Below are 24,014 nucleotides of genomic sequence, written 5' to 3'. Positions count from 1 at the left end.
ACATCATTCTCAATGGGCAAAAACTGAGCACCATCCCCCTGAAAACAGGAACGAGACAAGGATGCCCTCTATGACCACTCTTATTTAACATAGTACTGGAGGTCCTGGCCAGAGCAATCAGGCAAGAAAAAGGAATAAAAGGAATCCAAATAGGGAGGGAAGAAGTGAAACTCTCTCTGTTTGCAGACGACATGATCTTATAGATAGAAAACCCCAAAGAATCCATTGGAAAACTGTTAGAAGTAATCAACAACTACAGTAAAGTTGCAGGGTATAAAATCAATTTGCATAAATCAGTAGCATTTGTATATTCTAATAATAAGCTAACAGAAAAAGAACTCAAGAACACAACACCACTCACAATCACAACAAAAGGAATAAAATAGTTCGGGTTAAATTTAACTAAGGAAGTGAAGGACCTATACAATGAAAATTACAAGGCCTTTCTGAGAGAATTGGATGACGACATAAGGAGATGGAAAAACATTCTGTGTACATGGATTGGAAGAATAAACATGGTTAAAATGTCCGTTCTACCTAAAGCAATCTACAGATTCAACGCCATCCCAATCAGAATCCCAATGACATTCTTTGCAGAATTAGAACAAAGAATCCTAAAATTCATTTCGGTCAACAAAAGACCCCGAATTGCTAAAGCAATCCTGAGAAAAAAGAACAAAACAGGAGGCATCACAATCCGTGACTTCAAAACATACTACAAAGCTACAGTAATCGAAATAGCATGGTACTGGTACAAAAACAGGTTCACAGACCAATGGAATGGAATTGAAAGCAGAATTGATCACAGATCAATGAAAACAGAATTGAGCAGAAATAAAACCACACATCTGTGGACAGCTTAGCTTCGACAAAGGAGCTGAGGGCATACAATGGAGAAAAGAAAGTCTTTTCAACAAATGGTGCTGGGAAAACTGGAAAGCCATACGTAAAAGAATGAAAATTGACCATTCTTTCTCACCATTCACCAAAATAAACTCAAAATGGATCAAAGACCTAAAGGTGAGACCTGAAACCATAAGGCTTCTAGAAGAAAACGTAGGCAGTACACTCTTTGACATCAGTATTAAAAGGATCTTTTTGGACACCATGCCTTCTCAGAGAAGGGAAACAATAGAAAGAATAAACAAATGGGACTTCATCAGACTAAAGAGCTTCTTCAAGGCAAGTGAAAACAGGATTGAAACAAAAAAACAACCCACTAACTGGGAAAAAAATATTTGCAAGTCATATATCTGACAAAGGCTTAATATCCATAATATATAAAGAACTCTTACAACTCAACAACGAAAAATCAAACAACCCTATCAAAAAATGGGCTGGAGACATGAACAGACATTTCTCCAAAGAAGATATACAGACGGCCAATAGGCTATCATCAGGGAAATGCAAATCAAAACTACACTAAGATATCACCTTACACTCATTAGAATGGACAAAAATATCTAAAACTAATAGTAACAAATGTTGGAGAGGTTGTGGAGAAAAAGGAACCCTCATACACTGCTGGTGGGAATGCAAACTGGTGCAGCCACTATGGAAAACAGTATGGAGATGCCTCAAAAAATTAAAAATAGAACTACCATAAGACCCAGCTGTCCCACTACTGGGTATCTATCCAAAGAGCTTGAAGTCAGCAATCCCAAAAGTCCTATGCACCCCAATGTTCATTGCAGCATTATTTACAATAGCCAAGACATGGAAGCAACCTAAGTGCCCATCAACAGATACATGGATAAAGAAGATGTGGTACATATGTACAATGGAATACTACTCAGCTGTAAAACAGAACAAAATCATTCCATTTGCAATAACATGGATGGACCTGGAGGGAATTACGTTAAGTGAAATAAGCCAGTTACAGAAGGACAATCTATGTATGACCCCACTCATATGAGGAATTTAAAAATGTAGACAGAGAGAACAGATTACTGGCTACCAGGGGAAAGGGGGGGTGGGGGGTGGGCGCAAAGGGTGAAGGGGTGCACCTACAACACGACTGGCAGACAATAACGTACAACTGAAATTTCACAAGGTTGTAGACTAGCAACTCAATAAAAAAAAAGAAAAAAAAAGTTAAGGGAGAGGTAAAAGAGTCTGCTGGATCTCGATTGCCTTCTGCTCAAAAGAATTCACATGCCAAAGTGGCATATTTTGGGGTGAAGTATTCGGCTCCCCTTCAGCCCAACATGGGTTGCATTCCTGCTGAACTACCTGGACACGTGACTTCACTTCTCTGAGCTTCCCTTTCCTCCTCTGGAGGATGATGAGGGAGACACTCAGCAGGCAGGGCTGTGTTATGTGTAAAGTCCTTAGCACAGTGCACGGCTCAGAGCGAGGGCTGCAACATTCTTGTTGGCAGTTGATAGCATTGTGATGGATGAAGCCTCACATGATGCATCAGATACCTGGCAGGGCCTGCCTCCAGTTGTCAGTGACGTTTTGCCTGGAGCATTTCTAGATCTGCCTGTCTCCTTGAGGGAGGGAAAGTGCAAGGTCCTGGGCCAGAGAGAAGACAGCCAGCATTCTTCTGGGTGGAAACTTTCCCTGTGCCTGCACGAGACCTCCCGGTTGGAATCTCTCTGGACCAAGCTGGCCACCAGCCAGTATGTGGATCACAAAGGGGCTGTGCGTGTGAGTGGTTCTTCAGGAGAGTCAGGAAGAGGAGGAGTTGGGGAGATGTGAATTGTGGGCTTCAAATGCAGGCTGTTATACCGACGGCAGCCTTTCTGGGACCTGTGGTCTAGAAGACAGGAGAAAGGATGAGTGTTCCAGGAGATCCAGCCCAGCCAGACTCTGAAAGCTGCAGAGGGTGAGTGGCTCATTTGTCTAGCTTTCATACCAGGGACCAGGGAAAGGCAGGGGTTCTTTGCCTTTGGGGGATCTACAAAGAGTGACTATGTCTGCCTGGGGTGGAAGTCAGGGGAGAACTGAGCTCAGCTCTTGCCCAGTTAATAGCAAGCTGTGCCATCTTGGGCAAGTCACCAGCCCTCTCTGGGCCGGTTTTCCCATCTGTAAAATAAGGGATTGGCCAAGTCGGTCTAATAGCAACGCCTGACATTTGTAGAGGGCTTTGCAGTTGTCCTTTGCCAATAGCGTTTCATTTGGCCCCAAGGCAGCCTTTTGTTGGAGGGATGCTTATCACATTTTACTGATGAGGAAAAGCCAGTCCAGTGGGGCCAGTTATTCAGTTGGTACAAAACAAGGCTGGACCTAAAATCCTGGTCTCCTGGGGACAATTCTGGCCTCTGGTGAGCACATTGTTCCCCTCAAGCTCTGAAATTTGAAGATCTCCCGCTCTTTGTCAACGACATTGGCGCTGCCTCCCCCCGTGCCCTCACCCCTAATTCCCACAGGCCTGAGAAGTGGGAGGTGAGCACAAGACACCTGTCCCCACCTTCCCGGGGTTGGCAGTTGCATGCAGCCCGTCTTCCAGAGATCTCTCTGCTGTGTGGAATGCCTTCCTGTGGGTCCTGAGAGGTCCTGTGGGTCCTGAGGGGTGAAGTATGTGGGGGCTGTTGAACCCTCAGGACAGTGTTTCTCCAGGTGTGAGCCTCGACCAGCCAGGTGGGTCACAAACAGCCAGGGTGTCGGTTAGAGGTGCAGATTCCTGAGCCCCAGCCCAAAGTGGGCGAGTCAGTCTGCATTTTAGCAAGCTGCCCTTGCTTCCTACATGCCTCACAGTCTGGAACCACTATTCTTGAGGAGGCTGCGCTGTTGGGCCGTGGAGGGCTGTGTTGAAACTGCTGAAGGGTGGCTGGAAGTCAGAGGGAGTGGGAAGGGTCCCAGGGGAGGGTCAAGCCAGGCTTAGCTGCTGCAGAGGTAGTGAGCTGCCCATCAATGAAGGTTTAAGATGACTTTTTGGGGGGTGGTGGAGGGACGGGCCTGGAGCAATGGTTCTCTGGGGCTGGTGTGGAATCACCTAGGAAGCTCCGGACTCATCCCTGGCTGATGTTGAGACCCACTGGGGATGAGAAGTCTGGTACTGGAGGCTCCCTCCCACCTTTACAAGCTGTGGCCTGTTTCTGTAGCGGCACAGCAGGGATAATAATAATGGTAATAACACTACCTACCCCTTTGGGCTGCCCCAAGATCAAGGGCCAGTGGACTAGGGGACAATATACGGAAGAAGAAAATGCCTGGCACACTAGGAGGCCTGATGCTCTGCCGTGGAGGTACAGAGGGGCACTGTCCTAGTGGGGCCCAGACTTGGAAATTGCCACGGCCCCTGTCATTTCCAGGTGCAGCCTTCTGAATTCCCCAGCTCTGCTCTCCCCGAGAATAAGGTGGGCCCTGGGGGCTTTGGGCTGGCTTCTGACTGGGGCTGCCTGGAGTGCTCCCCTCCGCCAGAAGCTCCCGGGGTTCACCAGGAGAGGAAGGGGGGCAAGGGCCTGGTTGAGGTTCTGCACAGAGAACTGGAGGAGGCTGGGGCCTGGGGTTTAGGCTTGGCTCTGCCCAAGCCGCTTTGGGGTCCCTGGAAGGACGTCTCTCTGTGTTCCCTCTGGGAAATGGAACCCCAAACCAGACTTGCTGACTTTGAATGTGAAGTGAGCTAATAATAACGAAAAAGAGGAGAAAGATGTACTGAGCCCCTGCCTTACTGTGTGCTAGACAGATGTTCTGTGCACTGGCACAAGATGAGGAAATGGAAGCATAAGTACACACACATACAAGAAAGCGTATCTAATCTATATGTTACATATACACACCCACTCCAAGGCATAGCTAATGTATACATTACATATCTACACATACATTAAAGTATATATAATGTATGTGTACACACATGTGTACATTAAACATATGTAATATACATATGTTTATACACATGTGCATGTATTGATACACACATATGTACATACTACACACATATAGCAGAAAACGCATATCTATGAAGAGGTTAAACAGAGAGAAACAGAGAAGTCAGATTATTTGCACAGGGTCACACAGCAAGCAAGAGTCACTTTAGAAAAAAATAGGAGCACCGTTTGAGAGTTTCTTTTCATTCAAGTTAAACCAGTGACTCTGGGTGTACTTGTTAAAAATTCACACTTTCAGGGGCCAGGCCGGTGGCGCAGTGGTTAAGCTCGTGTGCTCCACTTCGGCGGCCTGGGGTTCTCCAGTTTGGATCCCAGGTGCAGACCTATACACCGCTTATCAAGCCATGCTGTGGCAAGCATCCCACATATAAAGTAGAGGAAGATGGGCATGGATGTTAGCTCAGGGCCGATCTTCCTCAAAAAACAAAAACAAAAAAACAACCCCACACTTCCAGGCCCCAGACCTCAGAGCCTCGGATTCTAAACATCTGCCTCCACAACCCTGAAATGATTCAATTGTGGGTGGTCCATGGAATGCATGTACAGAGCACTCAGGCATTTCCCATGTGCTCGAGCATCCCAGGAAAGCTCCAACTCCCCCTGTTATCCATGCTGGAGTGCTGGAGAAGGAGGAGAAGAAGCAAGTAGGGGCAGAGAGGGCCAAGAAGGGAGTGAAGACCCCCGGACCCCAGGGTCAGACTCACAGCTGGGCAGGGAGGCTGGAGGGCCAGGCCTGGGCCGGTGAACCACCAGGACAATTTTTATATCTACATAAATATAGATGGATATCTACATAAATATAGATGGATATAGATCATTGATTTTGGTCTGTTTACCTTGAATCCAGAAATTGATCATCACTATCAGCTAATATTTAGAGATTGGAGTTAATGCCATAAACCAAGGAAAGTAAATAAGCATTACAAATGAACAAGAGAGAGAAAACCATTAATTTGTAAACATCTATGTCATGTTTAGGTAACTTCCTTCAATTTTCTTATAGTTTTAATTAGAAATGAATGTTGAACTGTAGCAGATGCTTCTTTCAACGTTTTTTGACATAATGAAACTATTTTTCCTTTAATTTTTTGATATCATGACTTATATTGATAGATTTCTTAATAGTGAATCATCCTTATGTTACTGGAATGGTTCTTCCTGATAAAGATGGATTAATAGTTTTAACGCAAACTTCTGGATTGAACTTGGTTATGTTTTAGTTGGAGTTTTGCAGCTCTATGAATTAAATTTGTCTAGCATTTTCTTTTTTTGTATGTTATCTTCATTGGGAGTGGGTAATGTTAGCTTTGCAAAATAAATTGCTAATCTTACCATCATTTTCTACAATTTGAGACATTGGACTTATCATTCCTTGAAAATTAGATAGAACTCACTAAAAAAACAATCTGGGCCTGACATTTTAAATGGTTGACATTTAACTGCCTTTCTAATTTCTTAAATGAGTGTTGGTCTGTTCAGGTTGTCCCTTCTTCCTGAAATTCGTTTCTCTAAGTTAACAAACATTTGCACATGATACTGTTATATTTCTCTAACCCCTCCTTTTTCTGGAATTCTATTGCCTTTCCCAATACTAATGTTGTTTTTTATTTTCACTTTTTTATTTACTCATACTTTTCCACTTAGTTTATTCAAAGAACTAACATGCTTTTTCACTATATTCAGTCATAATTGAAGTATAATAAATAGCATATTTAAAATGAACAATTTCATGAGTTGCAACATATGTATACAACTGTAAACCCATTGCCATAATCAAAATAAATTTATCCTTTTGACTTTTTTGGTTTTCTAGTTCCTCAATTTCAGATTTTATATTTAATAGTCTATCCTTCTTTTGTGTATGTGTTTATTTTATTCTTTTTCTAAAGTTAGCTCATTTATTTTTAGTCTTTATAAATATGGTGGATTCTCAGTATTCATGGTAGTTATGTCCTATAAAGTCACTGCAGGGGCCGGCCCCGTGGCACAGCGTTTAAGTTCACACGTTTTGATTTGACTGCCCGGGGTTCGTTGGTTCGGATCGCGGGTGCAGACGTGGCACTGCTTGTCAAGCCATGCTGTGGCAGGCGTCCCACATATAAAGTGGAGGAAGTTGGGCACGGATGTTAGCTCAGGGCCAGTCTTCCTCAGCAAAAAGTGGAGGACTGGCAGCAGATGTTAGTTCAGGGCTAATCTTCCTCAAAAAAAAAAAAAGTCACTGCAAACATCGAGTTAGTGAATTCTGAACCACTGCTCCTAGGGAAAATACAGGGTTTGGTTCCTACCAACCCCTGGGCACAAATTTTTCATCAAATGATCAATACATAATTTTGTTTTATGTATGTATCTGTTTAAAAGACCCCTTTAAAAATCTAACATTAATTCGTTATATTGTTGATTCATTAACATGGAACTCACCATCAGTAGCACTATAATTCATGTCTGAACAAAGCTGATCTAACACATGCATTTTCTCCGTAAGGCACAACACTAGACAGCACTTCAGCATTACTCTTGGGGGGCATTTTAAAGAGCAAAATCACCAATAAAAAGCACAAAAATGAGAAACACACAGCACTAAATAGCTCACGAAAAGGACAGTTGTTCACAGCATGAAAGCGGAAGCAAGGTTCAGCCTCAGCTGTGGAGGTGTGCATCAAGCGACTCAAATTTCTTGCTGCTTTCCTCACGTCCACGATGACCACGAAAATGCTGCCATCATTGATTTTAGGGTTACAAGTAAATTTTAGCTACTAGGTGAACTCACAAATACAGAATCTCCAAATAATGTGGATTGACTGTAGCAAAATCATTTAAGGTTATATTAAACTCATGGGATATAGACAAAGCCATTCTCTCAGAGGATAATTTATAGTAACGGGATGCAAAAAATCCTCACTCACTGCCTCCATTTTGATTTGCTGGGTCCTGACGCCGCAGAAAGTGGTGTACTCATTTCACCACCAACGTCTGTTCAGATTGCTGTAGACCCAGCTCCTCTGTGAGGGTTTTAGATGGCTGATACGCTTGGGACATTGCAAAACACTTGCTGGACCTGGAGCGCCCAGACCCAAGGTCTGAGTCCTGGCGTGGCTGGTACTAGAAGGGTTCCAGCAGAGGGTGGAGGCTGCGGGGCACAATGGAAAAAATACTGGGCTTGGATTTGAGCTTTGTCTCTCTCTCAATGTCTAACCTGCTGAATAAATTTCTCTAAATTACTCAACTTCTCTGAGCCTATTTCCTTCCTGTAAAGTGTCACAGCCCAGCAGACTGTCAGAGGAACAAATGAAGTAGTGGGTAGGAAGTATCTGGAAAACAGTAAAGAGTTGTGTAAATGTGAGGGGGGCAAGTCTTCATCATCACATTACCAGCACTCCCACAGCGTGCCTTTCCCTGACCTTATGCCCACAGTCTGAGGTCCATCTCACTAAGGCCCTGTCATTCCAGAACCTAACAAGACAGAAGCCTGGGCCAGCAGATGCTAGATGGGAGGAAGAGGCAGGGACTTAGAGACGTAAAGAAGGAGCTGTGGGGAGGCTCCCCTCCATGGCCGAAACTGATTCAACCCCACGGGGCAGTCTGAGGCCCTAGTTAGAGGAAGGCAGAGGGCCTGGGACCACCGTGAGGTCTCACGAGCCCTTGGCCACCTCAAACCCATAAACCCGTCTCCTTTGTCTCCCAGCACCACGAGTAGCAAGGAGGATGCCAAGTGGCTTCAGTGGGTGACCCACCAGTTTGAGACCATTGCAGGAGAAGACGGGGAGATCGATCTGCAGGACTTCAAAAAAGCCCTGAATGTGAAAGAGGCAAGTGTCCACTCCAGAATAGGGACCCTGCATTTATATTTTACAGAGGAAGAGCAACTGGTTCTCAGGACACAGTATCTCACAAGGAGGGAAAGCTTGCTCCCCAGGGTTCCTCCAGACTTGAGGCCCCACTTCTAAGGTTGAAAGATGTTCATGTCTCTGACTGGGGCCCTTCCATCCCTCTTGATAGCCATGGCCTCCTGGGGGTCTTCAAAAGAACATGTGAAATTGAAAGTCAGTACCCAGTCAAATCTTAGGAAACACTATCGACCTCGCAATTTCTACTAGCCTCATGGCAGAGTGGATGCTGAGACTTAAATCTCCTCTCACGATATGAGCCTTCCCATGGCCGGTCCCCATTAAAGCCCCGTTTGCACAGCCACACCCTTGCCAGTCCTCTCTCAGTTTCATGGGTCCTCTGCCCATCCCCATAATAGCCTGAATGCCTGACAAACAGTGGGGACATCAGCAGAGAGATGGGAGGAGTGAGCCTGCAAGTGCCAACCTCTCCCCAACTGTCCTCTGGGCTGGCATCTGGTGGTGGCCTGTGTCCTTGATAAGGGTGAGCCAACAACTGTTTGAATGCCCCTGTTTGGATCAGAGGGACCCCCAGAGGGACAAATGCTGGACCATGGATACTGCTAAGAACTCTAAATGCTCCTCCTCCTTTCACAGTAAATATGGGGAAGGAAAAAAAGACCTTCTGCCCGGCAATACATTATCATCGTAACAGGAGGCTGTAAAGTATCTTAAGACAAAGGCCATCCAGGATGGTAGAGAGTGATAAAGGCGTTACTCAAGGAATCCAGGGGGAGAGTAAAGCCAAGGCGGGGTTGACTGCCCACAGTGGACTTCTTGCTGGTGAACTCATGGGTCTACAGGTCAGACACTAGAGCCCAGCAGGCTCCTCTCCCTGCCTCGAGGGGGCACGGCATATCTGGGACTCTGACCTAGCCTGTCTTAATTTCTGTGTTCCCAGTGCCTAACACCAGCCCGGGAAGCAGCAGCTATGGAGGACATGATTGTTCAATGAATGGATAGGTGAATGAATGAATGAATGAAGTGAGTGAACTGGCACTTAAGATCAAGTCTTAATTTTAGGCTGCAGGCAACCTAAACAAGTAAAGGAAAAGATCTGGGTATTCAAGTGGCATATACTCTATAAGTCCTTCTTAGGTTCACTTATCCCCCGGGGTCACCCCAAGGAGGATGAGTCAGGACCTGGGAGGAGCCTGCAGGGGGACCCAGTGTCTGACCCTTTTCGCATATTGAGTAAGGGGCCACCAGAGGCCTGGAATGCAAGGCCAATGGGGGGATGGCCTGTAGGGAGAGAGAGCCTATACGAATTACCAGGCCCCGCGGCCAAAGGGGAGCCTGAGGACCAGACACAGGCCACCCTCGCTGCAGGAATCTGAGCAGTTCTTCCACCCAAACTGGCTCTCGGCAGGCCAGATGGGCCATAGGCGTGGCCCATTCATGTGGCCTCGTGGGCCCATCACACCCCGCGTTCACCTGGGTCTTGACTGAATCGCGGTACAGGTGTGTGTGTGCGCGCACACACACGCACACACACAGTTAAAAGGTTCAAAGCCCAGGCCCTGGGGGCACACTTGTGCCGGTCTTCGCCCCTCTCCATCCACAGTCCTTCTTTGCCGAGCGATTCTTCACCCTGTTTGACTCTGATGGAAGCGGCACCATCACCCTCCAGGAGCTTCGCGAGGCGCTGACCCTGCTCATCCATGGCAACCCCATGGACAAACTCAAATTCCTCTTCCAGGTGTATGACGTCGATGGTAAGGGCTCTTTGGGCGGGGGCGGGGCCGGGGAGGAAGTGGGGACGGGTGGGGACGGGTGGGGACTCATCAGTGGGAGGGGACAAAAGGAATCGGCACATCTCCCTGACGTGTGTTTTCTCCCAGCGTGGCTGTTCTCTCCGGGTGGGGCTGACAGTTGTCTCCGTGTGTGTGTGTGTGTGTGTGTGTGTGTGTGTGTGTGTGTGTGTGTGTGCGCGCCCCCTCCTCCCCCCCCCCCCCGCCCCCCGCCCACACCAGTGTCTCTGTCTGGTCCCTGCCTCCCTTTTGTAGGGAGTGTTGGCGAGGGAGATCTCTGGTCCAGGAGACAAATGCCGTTCATTCAAGTGACAAGAAGCCAGAACCTTCCTTTGTTCTTTTTTGTTTGAAAAAAGAAATCGCTTTGTTGCTTTTTCTTTAAAATAATAGCATAAGCCCACTGTGAACATTTTAGACAATAGAGAATGGTTTAAAGAAGAAAACAAAAATCACTTGTCCCATTTTTCTATGCTGTCTTCTAACAGATCACACACTCATGACCGCACATATTTCTTTGAAATGTTTGTTTTAAACAAAAACGATTATACCGTACATACTGCCTTTTTTCATGAAACAACATAAAAATTTGGTCATGTAAGACTATATTGCTTTATAATATCATTTTTATTGTAGTAAAAGATACATAACATTAAATTTACCACTTTAACCATTTTTTAAGCGTATAGTTCAGCAGCATTAAGTACATTCACGTTGTCGTGCACCCGTCAGCACCATCCACCTCCAGAAGCTTCTCATATTTCCAAACTGAAACTCGGCACCAATTACCCAATAACTCCCATTGCTGCCTCCCCCAGGCCCTGGCAACCGCCTCTCTACTTTCTGTCTCTAAGAATTTGACTGCTCTAGTTACTTCATATAGGTGGAATCATAGAATATTTGTCTTTTATGATTGGCTTATTTCTCTTAGCATAATGTCCTCAAGTTTCATCCATTTTGTGCCATATGCCAGTCTTTTTAAGACTGAATGATATTGCATTGCACGTACAGACCACCTTTTGTTTAACCATTCATCTTTCCGTGCACACTCGTGTTGCTTCCCCCTCTCGGCTGTTGTGAATCATGCCGCTATGAACACGGGTGTACAAACATCTCTTCGAGACTCTGCTTTCAGTTCTTTTGAGCACACACCCAGAAGTGGAATTGCTGCACCAAATGGTCATTCTATTTTTAGATTTCTGAGGAACTGCCATATCCTTTTCCAGAGAAGTTGTGCCATTTTTCATTCCTGCCAGCAATGCACAAGCGTTGCAATTTCACCACATCCTTGCCAACACTTGTTGTTTTCTGTTTTTTTTTTATAATCACCATCTAATGGGTGTGGAGTGGTAACTCAATGTAGTTATAGCATCATTTGCAGTGGCTGCATCATATTGCACTGTATGTATGTGGTCCCATGTTCCATGCAGCACAGCCCAGTAGTGAAGATCTCTGACTCTGAGGCTAGATCACCTAAGTTCAGATTTCAGCTCCAGGGCTTATTAATTATGTGACTTTGGGCAAGTTATTTGACTTCTCTGTGCCTTAGTTTCTTCACTTATCACATGAGAATATGATCATATCATAATAATAGTACATACTCATGAGGTTGATATGAGGATTAAATTAGTTAACTTATGTAAACTCAGAATAGTGCCTAGCACAGGATACTGCCTTTATAGGTGTCAGCTGTTATTACTATTTACTCAAACCCCATTACCAAAATGGAGAATTCCATTGTACCTCACCCCCCTCCCCCTTTTTTGGTATTATAAATGACACTGCAGTGAACATCCTGGTTTTTATATCTCTGGTGACTTTGTGGCTTAAAGGGTCTCTGAAGGCCTGGAATCATCAGAGGAAGGAAGGCTGAAGTAGGAAAGAGGTACCCACTGAGACTGGGATGGTGGGTGAGGCTAGATTGTCCAGGCCCCCAAGGCCATGGTTTGGAGTCTCGATACAATGAGCATTGGGGAGCCATTGAAGAGTGTTGAGTGGGGAGTCACAGACTGGATTTGCATCCTGAAAAGCTCAGTCTAGCTGCAGACCTGCTCCTGGGCAAGGTCTTCTGGCCTGTGGGGTTTCTCTAGCTCTCATTCCCACCTGACTCAATCTAGCCAGACTTCATCCTGGGGACCCACTCCCCAAGTTGATACCCACCCCCTCAACTACATGGGCAGTTAACCATGCTGCTTACTGAACATCTTTCTCAGATCACACCCTAGTCTCCAGGGGCCCCTCATCACTGACTGCTTTCTGACCACCAAGCTTTGCTCACACCTGGGGTTTATCAATAACCTCAGTCAGAGTGGTTGGCCTGTGGCAGGAGGAATCAGCATACTCAGCTCCTCCTCGTGGACAGAGGTGGGAGGAGGACAGGGCAGGGCAGGTGAAAGGAGGCTTGCAGTTTTATGGCAGGGACTAGAGAGCATTCCCTTCCAGGGGCCTCAGTTTTCTCTGAGAGCCAGGCAGAGGTTGACGGCCATGGAGGTAAGAAGTGGTCCTTGCAGACTGTGGGACAGTGACCTTACTAGAGAAGTATGAGAGGACCACTGGGCAAGTTGAAGGCCTTCCTGTGCCTGGTGAGCAGAACTTCCTGCTCTCTTGGGTGCTTTTCTTCAGCACTGTTTGCATAGCTGTCCTGGAGCAGGAACGGAGGAAACCGATAGTTGGATTCACCAAGGGATGGGATATTTTTAGGGTCAGTGGAATAGAAGGACAGAGGGACAAGGGAGAAGAATGTGTGCATGAGAATACTTGTGAGGAGGACCCTGGATTTGAAATTGGCCAAGGAGAGAATAAAGATGTATGGAACAGGGCGTGAAGCGGGCGGAGGAGGGACTGGCACTCTGGACGTGGTCAGAAACCTGTTGCATGGTGGCTCTTGGTTAGGAAAGCCAAAGGACAGGAGTTGCAGCTGGAGAGTGGGGTGTTACACCCTGCACTGTGAGGTGATTACAGACTTTGGCTTTGGCCCAAATGATGATTGCATCACCAACAAGACTTTCCATTCATGTGCAACTGCCTGCTTCCAGATACTGCGTTAACTGCTTTATAATTAATTGCTATCCTTGAATCAGTTCCCAAAGGGAGGAATTATTACCCCCATTTTAGAGATGAGCAAAGTAAGGTTCATTACTCTAAAGGACTTAGAGCCCACCATCACACAGTTAGTAAGGAGCAGAAGCGTGTTGCCACCTCAGGTGTGTCTGTATCTAAAGCAGACCAAGAAACCACTAACAGGTCCTGCTGCTCACAAAAAATGAAAATATATCTAGAAAAAGTGTCCCAAGTCTCTTCTTGGTTGGTAGTTTTGGCTTCCTTCTCACATCACTTTTAGCCACTCATGTTCACATAAGGCCACATGGCTGGGCTTGAGTGCCCAGCTGTGGCCTCTCAGGACAAGATGGCTAAGCAGAGTCTGCTACAAGTTGGGGAACAGAAGGGAACTCCCCCTCACCACCACGTCATATACAATTTGCCTCTGGATAATTTAGGCTCTGGGCACATAGCTCCTTATAGGTTAAGCAAACAAGTGTATCTTCTGGGCAGATGGTCTTGGAAGTTGAGTGGTACTTAGAGAGGAGGCCGCAGATTCTGGAGAAAGGCATGCACTAAGACCAGAGATTCTCCATGCTTGGGGAGGTATTTATCTCTGTTGAGGTCGGCAGTAGGGAGCCATGGATGTTTGTGAGCTGAGGGTGACAGATGTCCTTTGATTGCCTGGTCTATACCCCTAAAGGGAGTTGGTTGGCAGAAAGCTAGAGGCGGGTGAACAGGAAAAGTCCACCACTCGATGCTATGGCTGTGCAGGGCAGGGGGAGTCTGCAGGTACAGAGTGAGGTCCAGGGGCAGGCCCCCACTGGACTTCATCCCCACTTGGGACAGGCAATGGCTCCATCGACCCAGATGAGCTGCGCACGGTGCTGCAGTCGTGCCTGCGCGAGAGCGCCATCTCGCTGCCCGATGAGAAGCTGGACCAGCTGACGCTGGCACTCTTCGAGTCAGCCGACAGGGACTGCAGCGGCGCCATCACCTTCGAAGAGCTCCGAGACGAGCTGCAGCGCTTTCCCGGGGTCATGGAGAACCTGACCATCAGGTACTGCCCCGTCTCCGGCATAGGAACTACCCGCTTCGGGGTTAGACTCCAGGTGCGAAGAAGGGCCTGAATGCACTAAGGATCCTTGAACGCCACCCAGTCGCGCCCCAGTCCCACACCAGCCCCGGCCCAGCCCGGGACCAGCCCCACCCAAGATCAGCTCCGTTCCAGCCCTGCCCCAGATCAGCCCCGCCCCAGATCAGCCCCGCCCCAGATCAGCCCCGCCCCAGATCAGCCCCGCCCCAGATCAGCCCCTCCCAGATCAGCCCTGCTCCAGATCAGCCCCGCCCCAGATCAGCCCCGCCCAGATCAGCCCCACCCAGATCAGTCGCGCCCAGACCAGCCCCAATCCAGCTTAGACCAGCCCCAATCCAGCTTAGTCCAGCCCTGCCTGCTTTCTCCAGATGGCAAAAGTCTGTCCTTGTGCAAGGCAGCTATTGTCATGCCTGCGTTTTCAACAGTGTCACTTTAGAATCAACTCACAGTATTAAGCACCTACTATGTGCTCTAAAATGCATTGAGTACCTTCGGGGAATGCATTTTATAGAGATGTAGTTTTAAGGCAGGAACTGGAGGGCATTTTATAAAATGCATTTTAGAGAAGTGGTATATTTGTAAAAGGAAATTAAAGTTACAAAAAGAATTAAACTTACAAAAGGAAATTGAAGTCACTTCACGCGAAGTAGCATGCCAGGATCACACAAATAATCAGCGGACAGTAGTTTATTCAACTTGGTCAGCAGCTACTATGCACGCGCACTGTTTTAAATAAAGGCAGTGCCCTGGAGGGGCTGCATTCCAGACGGAGAGACAAATACATAAACGAGAGAAGTCCAAGTTTGGTAAGGGCGGTGGAGAAAATGATATAAATAGGGTGTAACAACAGACCCAAATTGGTCTGACTCCAAGCTCTGAATAGTGCCAGTTTTGCAGTTCATTCTTTTTGTGTATTAACTTTCTTGTGGGTTATTTACCACAACATGTCTCAGATTCTTCCATCCTTTTCGATTGCCCTTTTTCTTTTTTCAATTGGGACATAAAGAGAGGTAATATAAATAGCCGTGGATGTGGCATCAGACAGACAGGAGTTCCATCCCAGTTTCACCTAGCTGTGTGACTGTAAGCAAGTCACTTGACCCCTCTGTTTCCTAGTGTCAAAGGAAGCCGGCCTGCTTGCCACGAGGCTCCAGAGAGCTGGTGGGCTACAGCGGGAGTGGGGTCTCCAGGTTCAGACTCCAGCGGTCCAGCCGCACCCCGCATGGATTCCTCCCCTCCCCAGTGCGCCCCACCGCGTCCTTCTGAATGGAGCCCCTCTCTCGCAGCGCTGCCCACTGGCTGACAGCCCCGGCCGCCCGGCCGCGCCCGCGCCGTCCTCGCCCGCTGACCTCCGCCTACTGGCACAACCACCGCAGCCAGCTGCTCTGCCTGGCCGCCTACGTGGGCCTCCACGTGCTGCTCTTCGCGCTGGCGGCCAACGCGCACCGGGCCCTCGGCCCCAGCGTCATGGTGGCCAAGGGCTGCGGCCAGTGCCTCAACTTCGACTGCAGCTTCATCGCGGTAGGGCGCCGCGGGCACGACGCAGGGAAGCGGGCAGGGGGACCTTTGTAGGCTCCTCCTAGAGAAAACCACCTACACGTGGACATCTGGAGGGCGGGAGCAGGACGGCACCTTAGAAATCAGCTGGGCCAACGCTTAGTGGTGGACACTAGGGCCCAGAGAGGGGTAGTGACTTGTCCATAGTGACACAGCACTTAAATAACATAGCCGGCATTTTTGTGCACTTACTGCGTACCAGTTCTGGTGCTAAGCACTTTCCATTTGGTATTCACAGCAACCCTGTGGTGGACCCCAAGGAGCGCGGCTGGCTCCTGTGCAGGGCTCCAACCAGAGAAAGAATGCTTCAAGAGGCCTTGAATGCTAGACTGAGTCAGGATGTAATCCTCTGGACCAGAGAGTGAGGTCTCCAAGTATATTTGATCACACACTCTTACAATTAAAACAAAAGAAAAACAGAAAACAAAAAACCCTCCCAACAACCCAATAGATGCTGACTGACATAATCATGTTCATGTGCTATCATCGCTAGGCGATAGACTTAGAGCACAGCGTCACTACAAGGCGAGGTCATCCTTAACAAGCAGGGATGTACACCTCCAGTTCGAATATGCTCCTGGAAAATGTCGGCTTCTCGTTAGGGTGGGTTTTGTTTTTAACCTCATAACAAGACGACGAGTTCATCCCCTGAGTGGGAGACACGTGCCCCACCTCGGTCACTTGCTCGTGCATTGTTAACACTATTTTCAATCAACGCTTGCTCTGCCAGGAATCTTTTTAAGCTACTTGTCCTTTCTGTGAGGGGCAGTTAGCTCAGTGAAGTTAAAACCAGATAGTGTGATCTGAAGTCCACACGTCTGCGCACACAAATACACTAAAAGCAGATGAGCAGATGAGGGAGTCCTCGTCATAAGCCTCTCGGGAAGCCCTGTCTTCCCCGAGGAGGCCTCGAAAACTGCATGGAACACGTGCCCGTCTGACTTACAGACTAAATGCGGGCACCATGTCAGCACGGATATTAAACGTTAGTGAAAGCTTATGTGTTTCTCACGTGTTTAGATGTGAGTAATACCAGCAGACATTCTGGAACATTTTCTCTTCCCACCCCAGTTCTGGAGACCCTACTTTGGAGACCCCAGCTGTGGACCCAGGGGAGCAGTGAAGGCTTGGGGGCAGGGGAGATGGCGATGGGGCCCATTCAGGAAACACAGCCAGCTTGGGTGGGGGTGGGGGGGGGTTGCTGGAGGACAACTGCCGGAGAAAGGAGGACAGGGCAGAGGGAGAACCAGGTGGGGCTCTCTGCTGCTTTGCCCAGCCAGGTGCTGATGCTCAGGCGCTGCCTTACGTGGCTACGGGCCACGTGGCTGGCTCAGGTCCTGCCGCTGGACCAGAACATCCAGTTCCACCAGCTAATGGGCTACGTGGTGGTTGGGCTCTCCCTTGTGCACACTGTGGCCCACGTTGTGAACTTTGGTGAGTAGCCTAAGACTAGGGGTGGTGGGACCTGGGCCTTTCACAAAGCACTGAGCTTTCCAGCCCCTGAGTGTCCTCCCTGCCCAATGGATGGAGAAGGGGTGCCCTGGATAAGCTGGCACTCTGGACAAAAGTCCCTGCCTGTGCGGGTGTCTGATGGGGACAGGTGGGCACCCCAAAGGGAAGGTGGAGTGGGAATAGCTCGTCTTGTGCTTGTCTCCAGCGCTCCAGGCTCAGTCTGACACCAGCCCCTTCCGGTTCTGGGAACTGCTGCTCACCACGAGGCCTGGCATTGGCTGGGTCCACGGCTTGGCTTCCCCGACCGGTGTGGCTCTCCTGCTGCTGCTGCTCCTCATGTTCGCCTGCTCCAGCCCCTGCGTCCGCAGGAGTGGCTACTTCGAGGTGCCAGCCCTTGGCCTTTTGATTCTCCCAGGCTAGGCTCCCTCTTTCGTTTCTTGCTGTGTCCCCTCTAACTTACTCCAGAGCCCAGGAAGGTCCCAGGCTGCTCTGCATATTATGTGCATGTGATTGCTCTCTGCCATTGGGCTGTAGTTACTGTCTGCCAAGTGAAAATGTCTTTTTGTTTTTGTTTTCTTTTTGAGGAAGATTAGCCCTGAGCTAACATCTGCCACCAGTCCTCTTCTTTTTGCTGAGGAAGATTGGTCCTGAGCTAACATTCGTGGCTATCTTCCTCTACTTTATATGTGGGACGCCTACCACAGCATGGCGTGCCAAGCGGTACCATGTCCGCACTTGGGATCTGAACCGGCGAACCCCGGGCCACCAAGAAGCGGAATGTGCGCACTTAACCGCTGCGCCACCGGGCCGGCCCCGAAAATGTTTTGCTGTGGAAGATTCTGCCTTTTTGCTGGCTTATCCCCTTGCCCTAGTTGGATTAAACTGGGCTCAAGATGGCACAGGGAGGGGAAGGAACACAGGCTCACCAGGGTTCAGATCCCCACCTCACTACTTACAACTCCCTCAGCTTCCTTGTCTGTAAAATGGAGCTATAATATTTTAGGAATTAAATGAGCTAATAGATGTGAAGCCACTGTCTACACACCTGGCACATGTGTGCTCTGGAAGTGTTAGTTCCATCTTTGCTTCCTTGTCTCCGGCCTCCTCAAGATGCAGGAGGTCACAGAGGATTTGGTTTGGAGACCTGGACTGTCCCCCAGACTGATCTGGTCACATCAGAAACAGATATGTACGGAGCACCTCCTCTGGGCCAGCAGTAACCCTTGAAGTAGGAATCAGCATCCTCATTTGACCAGGGAGGAATCTGACGCTAAAAAAAGTACTTTACTAGCCCGAGGTCCCGCTAGTGAGACACAGCTGGTAGCAGAGCAGGTTTTAAAACTCAGTGTTCTGCTCTTTCTTCTTCACTCCCGAGAAACCATTGCTGTCTTTCCTTTCTTCCCCCTGAGAAAGGGTCAATGTGATGGGTTGCCCATGAGCCCTTTGGGGGTGCTCCACTCTGCTCAGACATCCCCAGGCAGGTGTTTCAGATGTTTGCCGCTGGCACCGGAAGTCTTCCCTTACAGGCTCCTGGGGCCAAGCCCCCAGAACAAAGAAGCAGTGAAGCTTCCCGCCCCCAGCCCCCTCCCCTGCCCCGTCCCCAGGAGAGGGTGTGTATGGCCAAGGCCCTGGGCACCATCCTGGCTTTGAGGATGGCCCTGCACCGTGGCTCTGTCCCACCCCCAGGCCTTGAGCTCTGGCGGCTTACGATTCCCACCCCACAGGTGTTCTACTGGACCCACCTGTCCTACCTTGCCATGTGGCTCCTGCTCATCCTGCACGGGCCCAACTTCTGGAAGTGGCTGCTGGTCCCTGGCATCTTGTTCTTCCTGGAGAAGGCCTTCGGGCTGACAGTATCCCGCATGGCGGCCCTGAGCATCGTGGAAGTCAACCTCCTCCCTTCCAAGGTGCGAAGGGGGCCTGAGGGGCCAAGGGGTGTCAGAAGTGGTGGGGTGCAGCAGCTGGGTACCCTGTCAGAGCCCCAAGGAAATAGGGAGCCCTGGCACAGAGAAGGAGACAAGCAAAGTGCAAGGGTCGGTCCAGCCTCCCGGAGTGATACCTTAGGAAGGGGATGACAGGAAGGCAGGATACTACTGAAGGCGAGGTCTGCGGAGAACATTTTTAGTAAGCGTACATTAAGTGCCTACACGGTGCCAGGGCCTGTGCTAGGTGACAGGGACATAGAGAAGCCTCAGGCACTGTCCTGCTCTCCACAGGTCCACAGGCTAGTGGTGGGGGGTGAGGTCCTGCCCTTTCATTACAGTGCAGGGCTGTGTTGGTGAGAGAAGTACAGTCTTGGGAGGTATTAAACTCTTTGTCTTTGAGAGGTCGGAGAAGGCTTCAGAATGAGGGAGGAGTGCCATATCAGGGTTTTGAGAGATGAGTAGGAGTTTGTTGGATAGACAAGACAGGGAAGGGTATTGCTGGGAGAAGGAACAGCATGGGCAAAGGCACAGAGTTGTAAAGGGTATCCTGTACTTGGGGGACTACAGGTAATTTGGCACAGCTGGGGCCAGGTTGCCGGGGAGGAGCTAGAGGTGTGGGCAGGGCTTGAGGATGCACGGAGTCTCACGGTTTGAGCCACAGGACCCCCTGGGTAGGTGGGGGAGGGTGTGGGTGAGGCTGGCTCATACTCGGGCTGGATTTCTTGGGTTGCATTGTGGCCAGTGGCCTGGAGAGGCCCCCTGGGGAGGCCTTTGCACATATGCAGATGAGAGCTCCTGAGGGCCTTCCCCCTGAACTGGGGCCGTGGCTGTGGGGTGGGGAGGGGCATGTCACAGGAAGACTCAAGAGATGACTGGCTGCATTTTGGGTAGAGAGAGGAAGGAGTCGAGGCTGACTCCCAGGAGTCTGAGTGACTGGGGCGTTTATGGAGAAGGAGAAGGCAGTTCTTGGGGGCCTTGGCTCTGCACAACTTGAGTCTGAAGACGTGGAAGCTAAGTAATGAGGCTCTGGCGACAGACAGCCGTGACTGGATTCAGCTCCCACGGTTTCCCAGCTGGTGGCCTCAAGCAAGCTATTTAACCTCCCGGAGCCTCAGCTTCTCCCTGTAAAGCGGAGAAGGTGTGACATCATCCCAGACAGTTGCTGTGAGGACTAGAGATGACACTTAAAGTGCTCCACACAGCTCTGGCACGGCAGGCGCTCAATCAACTGAAGCTATTGTCAAGCTGCTATTATCCTGGGGGAGATGCCCGTTAGTGGTTGGAATGCCAGCCAAGGGCTACAGAAGTGCCAAGAAGGGGGCTAGAGCAGTCAGGGGGGGCTTCACAGAGGAGGTGCTTCACTGGAAAGCAGCGTTTACACCAGAAGAAGTGGAATCAAACCATGATCCCCACTTGAGACGCAGCCTGACTCGCCCCTTCTCTGATCGCCACCCACCCTGGTTGGCAGATGTGCTGCAGGGTGAGCCCCCACTCACAGGCACAGAGGCTCTCGCGTCTGGGCCTGGCCTGGTTTATGGTGGAGGATGGCCCAGCCTCTGCCCTCTGGCCCCGGGGATCCCTGTGGCTTTGGCCCAGCACAAATGACCCTGGTCTCTCTCTTCTCTCCCCAGGTCACTCATCTCCTCATCAAGAGGCCCCCTCTTTTCCACTACAGGCCTGGCGACTACTTGTATCTGAACATCCCCACCATCGCGCGCTACGAGTGGCACCCCTTCACCATCAGCAGTGCTCCCGAGCAGAAAGGTGCGTGAATGCCAACCCTCCAGTGGCTCAGCAGGCATTTACTCAGTCCTGCCGTGTGCCGAGCACAGGCTGGGAACCGGGAACAGAGGTGAACAGACCAGAGATGCAAAGTTGACCTCCGCAAGCTCCCTCTGAAACAAGGAGGCAGACACGGCGGAGTGGTCAGGGCTGTCCCAGCTGCCGTGCCTGGCAGGATGGGACAAGTGGGCAAGGCTTCGCAAACAGGGTGGCATTTCAGCTGAACTTTGAAGGGTTGGTAGGAGTTTACTAGATAAAGAAGGAGATGGGGGAGGAGGCAGAGGGCGAAGCGTAAGGAAAAGTGTGAAAACCTGGAAACCCAGGTTAGTTAGATGAAGGGAGGAGGGAGGAAGGAAGGGAGGGAGGGAAGGAGACAGAGGGACAGGAGAGAGGGTCAGAGAAGGGATGAAAGGACACGTGTGGCTGGCAAAGCCGACTAGAGCCAGGGTGGGTCCCAGGAGGACTTCGAAGGCAGAGTTGGAAGCCGGTTTGCGCAGGCAGCAGGGAGCCGCAGAGGTCTTAAGCGGAGGAGTAGCAGGCTCAGAGGAGGGTGTCCCAGGGCGTTTGCAAGGCGGCCATGACAGGAAGCCCGGCTTCCCCACTCCATGTGGGCACGAGCCCTGTGGAGGCACAAGGCAGCAGAGTCCCTCACCTCCTCCCCCTTCCCTGGACCACTCCTGTTCCTCGGTGGGCCCCAGCGACCATGGAGCTGCTCCATTGACCCTTCCTTGGCCCAGCTGTCCTCTGACCCCCACACATGCACGTGCCTTCCTTCTGGTTCTGGGCTGTTGTTGGAGCCACAACCTGGACCTCTGCCCTCCTGGCCAGAGATTGGCCTTCCCTCCTCACATGGAGCTTCTGACAGGGAGGGCCTTGCATGAGCTGTTGGAGCAAGACTGTTGCTCAGCCCCAGGGTTGCTCAGGAGTCAAGGGTCCTGGTTTCCAGGGCTTCTGCCTTATCCCCATTGGGGGCATTAGCTCCACTTAGGATCTTCCCAGCCCCAGCCCAGCAGGACCCCTGGCCAAGCCCCACGGCTCAGGGCGCACACCCCAGGCCGGGGTTCCCCACGTGGGACTGCACACCCCCCGCCCCAGAGACCCCTGAGTGGTGGCCTGGATGTACAACAGGGCCAAGTGGGGGGCGGGGGTTGGAGAGGGCAGGTTATTTTCTTCTTGTTTTTCGTTCCTTTTCTGTTTTGTAAAGAAAATATATACTCTCAGAAAATTCAGACAATATAGAAATATGTACTGAAGAAAATGAAAATCCCTCAAAGAATTCCATCCAAAGAAAACCACTGTCAATCTTTTGAGTAACAGCCTTCCAGACCTCTCTCTCTCTATCTGCTTGGATAATCAGATGTAGAGAGAATTTTGCTACATAGAATCACACTGCAGTTCTTTGCAGCTCGCTTTTCTTCGTTGAACAGTGTGTCATGGAAATCTTTGCACGTCAGTTCTTTTAAAAAAAGAACTCTTCTTTTTCTGGACTGTGTAGTATTCCAATGTAGAGATACTAATATGATTATAATGACTGTTAATTCTATGGTTGGGTCATTTATTTGACCAGTTCTTGAAGGAGTTTCTTCAGGTCTCAGCTCGGAATCTGCTGTCTCGTGGGCCCCAAGTCTCCTGTTGTAGCTGAGTGAGTCTGCGGGGGGCTGCTGAATAGTCCCACTTTGTTTACAGAGCTGGTTTGCAGAAACCAGGAGCAGGACTCAGATTGGCAGCTGTGGTTGATTGCACTCAACCGACACTCAGGGAGCCCTCCTGCATCTGAGTCACTGTGCGAGGCACTTCGGGGTGTGCGTGTGTAGACAAGGCATGGCCAACCCTCCGGTGCCTGCACCTGAAGGAGTGCCTGGAGCAGGGATCCGGGACCTGAGCTCCAGTCCCAACTCTCCAATTCCCTCCCCACAGAGCTGTGCGAGCAGCCAGACCTCCTTGGGCCTCTGTAAATACAGGGGTGAACCAGTGCATTCGTGAAGTTGGATGGGGAAAAGAAGTGACATCTTTATTTTCACTAACCTCTAACTGAAATTTAGCATTTTCTTCAATTATGAATGCAGGCAGTAAACCACAGTCACATTAACAATACCTGTGGCTTTTTTGAAATAAAAACCATAGATTGTTTTATTTCACATGGTAGTTGTTGCCGATACCTCAGGATGTCATTTGTGCTCATCACTAGTCAGGGTTCCAGTGGCCAGGCAACTCCTGCTGGATCTCGTTATTTCATGTGTTTTTTAATATTTCGATAACTATCTCATTATAATTGGTCTCACTCGTAATTTCTATGTATGTTACATTATGTATTTAAAAACCTAGTTCTGAGAAGGGGTCTATCCATTGCCTTCACAGGACTGCCAAGAGTCCATGGTTTAGAATAAAAGAAAAGAATCAGAATGCTGGACCAGGCGATCTCTTAGGGGCCTCCTTGCTCCAGTGTTATGGGTTGTCTCTAGTGCACTCAGCACAGGGGTAGCCACCCCACACCACCTTTCCCCCAGCCACCCACTCAGCAGAGAATCGTAAAGCACCCACTACATCCCAGGCGCTGGGCACAGTGAAGGCCATTGGTCCCACCACTGAGCACCTGCTGTGCGCAGAGCAGTTGACAGGCACCTGGTTGAACGTGGGAGGGAGCTGGTCCCCACCTTGGTGAGACTCTGGCCAGATGGAGGAGGCAGGGCCCC

At 49.6% G+C, this 24,014-nt stretch overlaps 1 protein-coding gene across 2 annotated transcripts in view; it reads left to right on the top strand.

Annotated features, from left to right (window-relative positions):
• Nucleotides 1-2,646: 2,646 nt before the first annotated feature.
• Nucleotides 2,647-24,014, top strand: part of NOX5 (NADPH oxidase 5) — a 35,663-nt gene continuing 14,295 nt past the window's right edge. Inside the window, exons 1-9 of one of the 2 annotated variants that reach the window (XM_014848195.3) lie at nucleotides 2,647-2,830; nucleotides 8,521-8,644; nucleotides 10,287-10,437; nucleotides 14,359-14,569; nucleotides 15,892-16,126; nucleotides 17,443-17,596; nucleotides 17,820-17,998; nucleotides 19,339-19,521; nucleotides 21,171-21,303. In XM_014848195.3, the coding sequence (XP_014703681.3) occupies nucleotides 2,781-2,830; nucleotides 8,521-8,644; nucleotides 10,287-10,437; nucleotides 14,359-14,569; nucleotides 15,892-16,126; nucleotides 17,443-17,596; nucleotides 17,820-17,998; nucleotides 19,339-19,521; nucleotides 21,171-21,303 (1,420 nt within the window). In that variant the 5' untranslated portion in view covers nucleotides 2,647-2,780. The remainder of the gene's footprint in view (nucleotides 2,831-8,520; nucleotides 8,645-10,286; nucleotides 10,438-14,358; nucleotides 14,570-15,891; nucleotides 16,127-17,442; nucleotides 17,597-17,819; nucleotides 17,999-19,338; nucleotides 19,522-21,170; nucleotides 21,304-24,014) is intronic. The other variant, XM_070499156.1, reaches the window with a different exon arrangement.

This window comes from Equus asinus, chromosome 2, assembly GCF_041296235.1.
Source record: "Equus asinus isolate D_3611 breed Donkey chromosome 2, EquAss-T2T_v2, whole genome shotgun sequence".
Lineage (NCBI taxonomy): Eukaryota > Metazoa > Chordata > Mammalia > Perissodactyla > Equidae > Equus > Equus asinus.
Note: the sequence above shows the minus strand (reverse complement) of the source record. Positions and strands in the feature narration are given on the sequence as shown.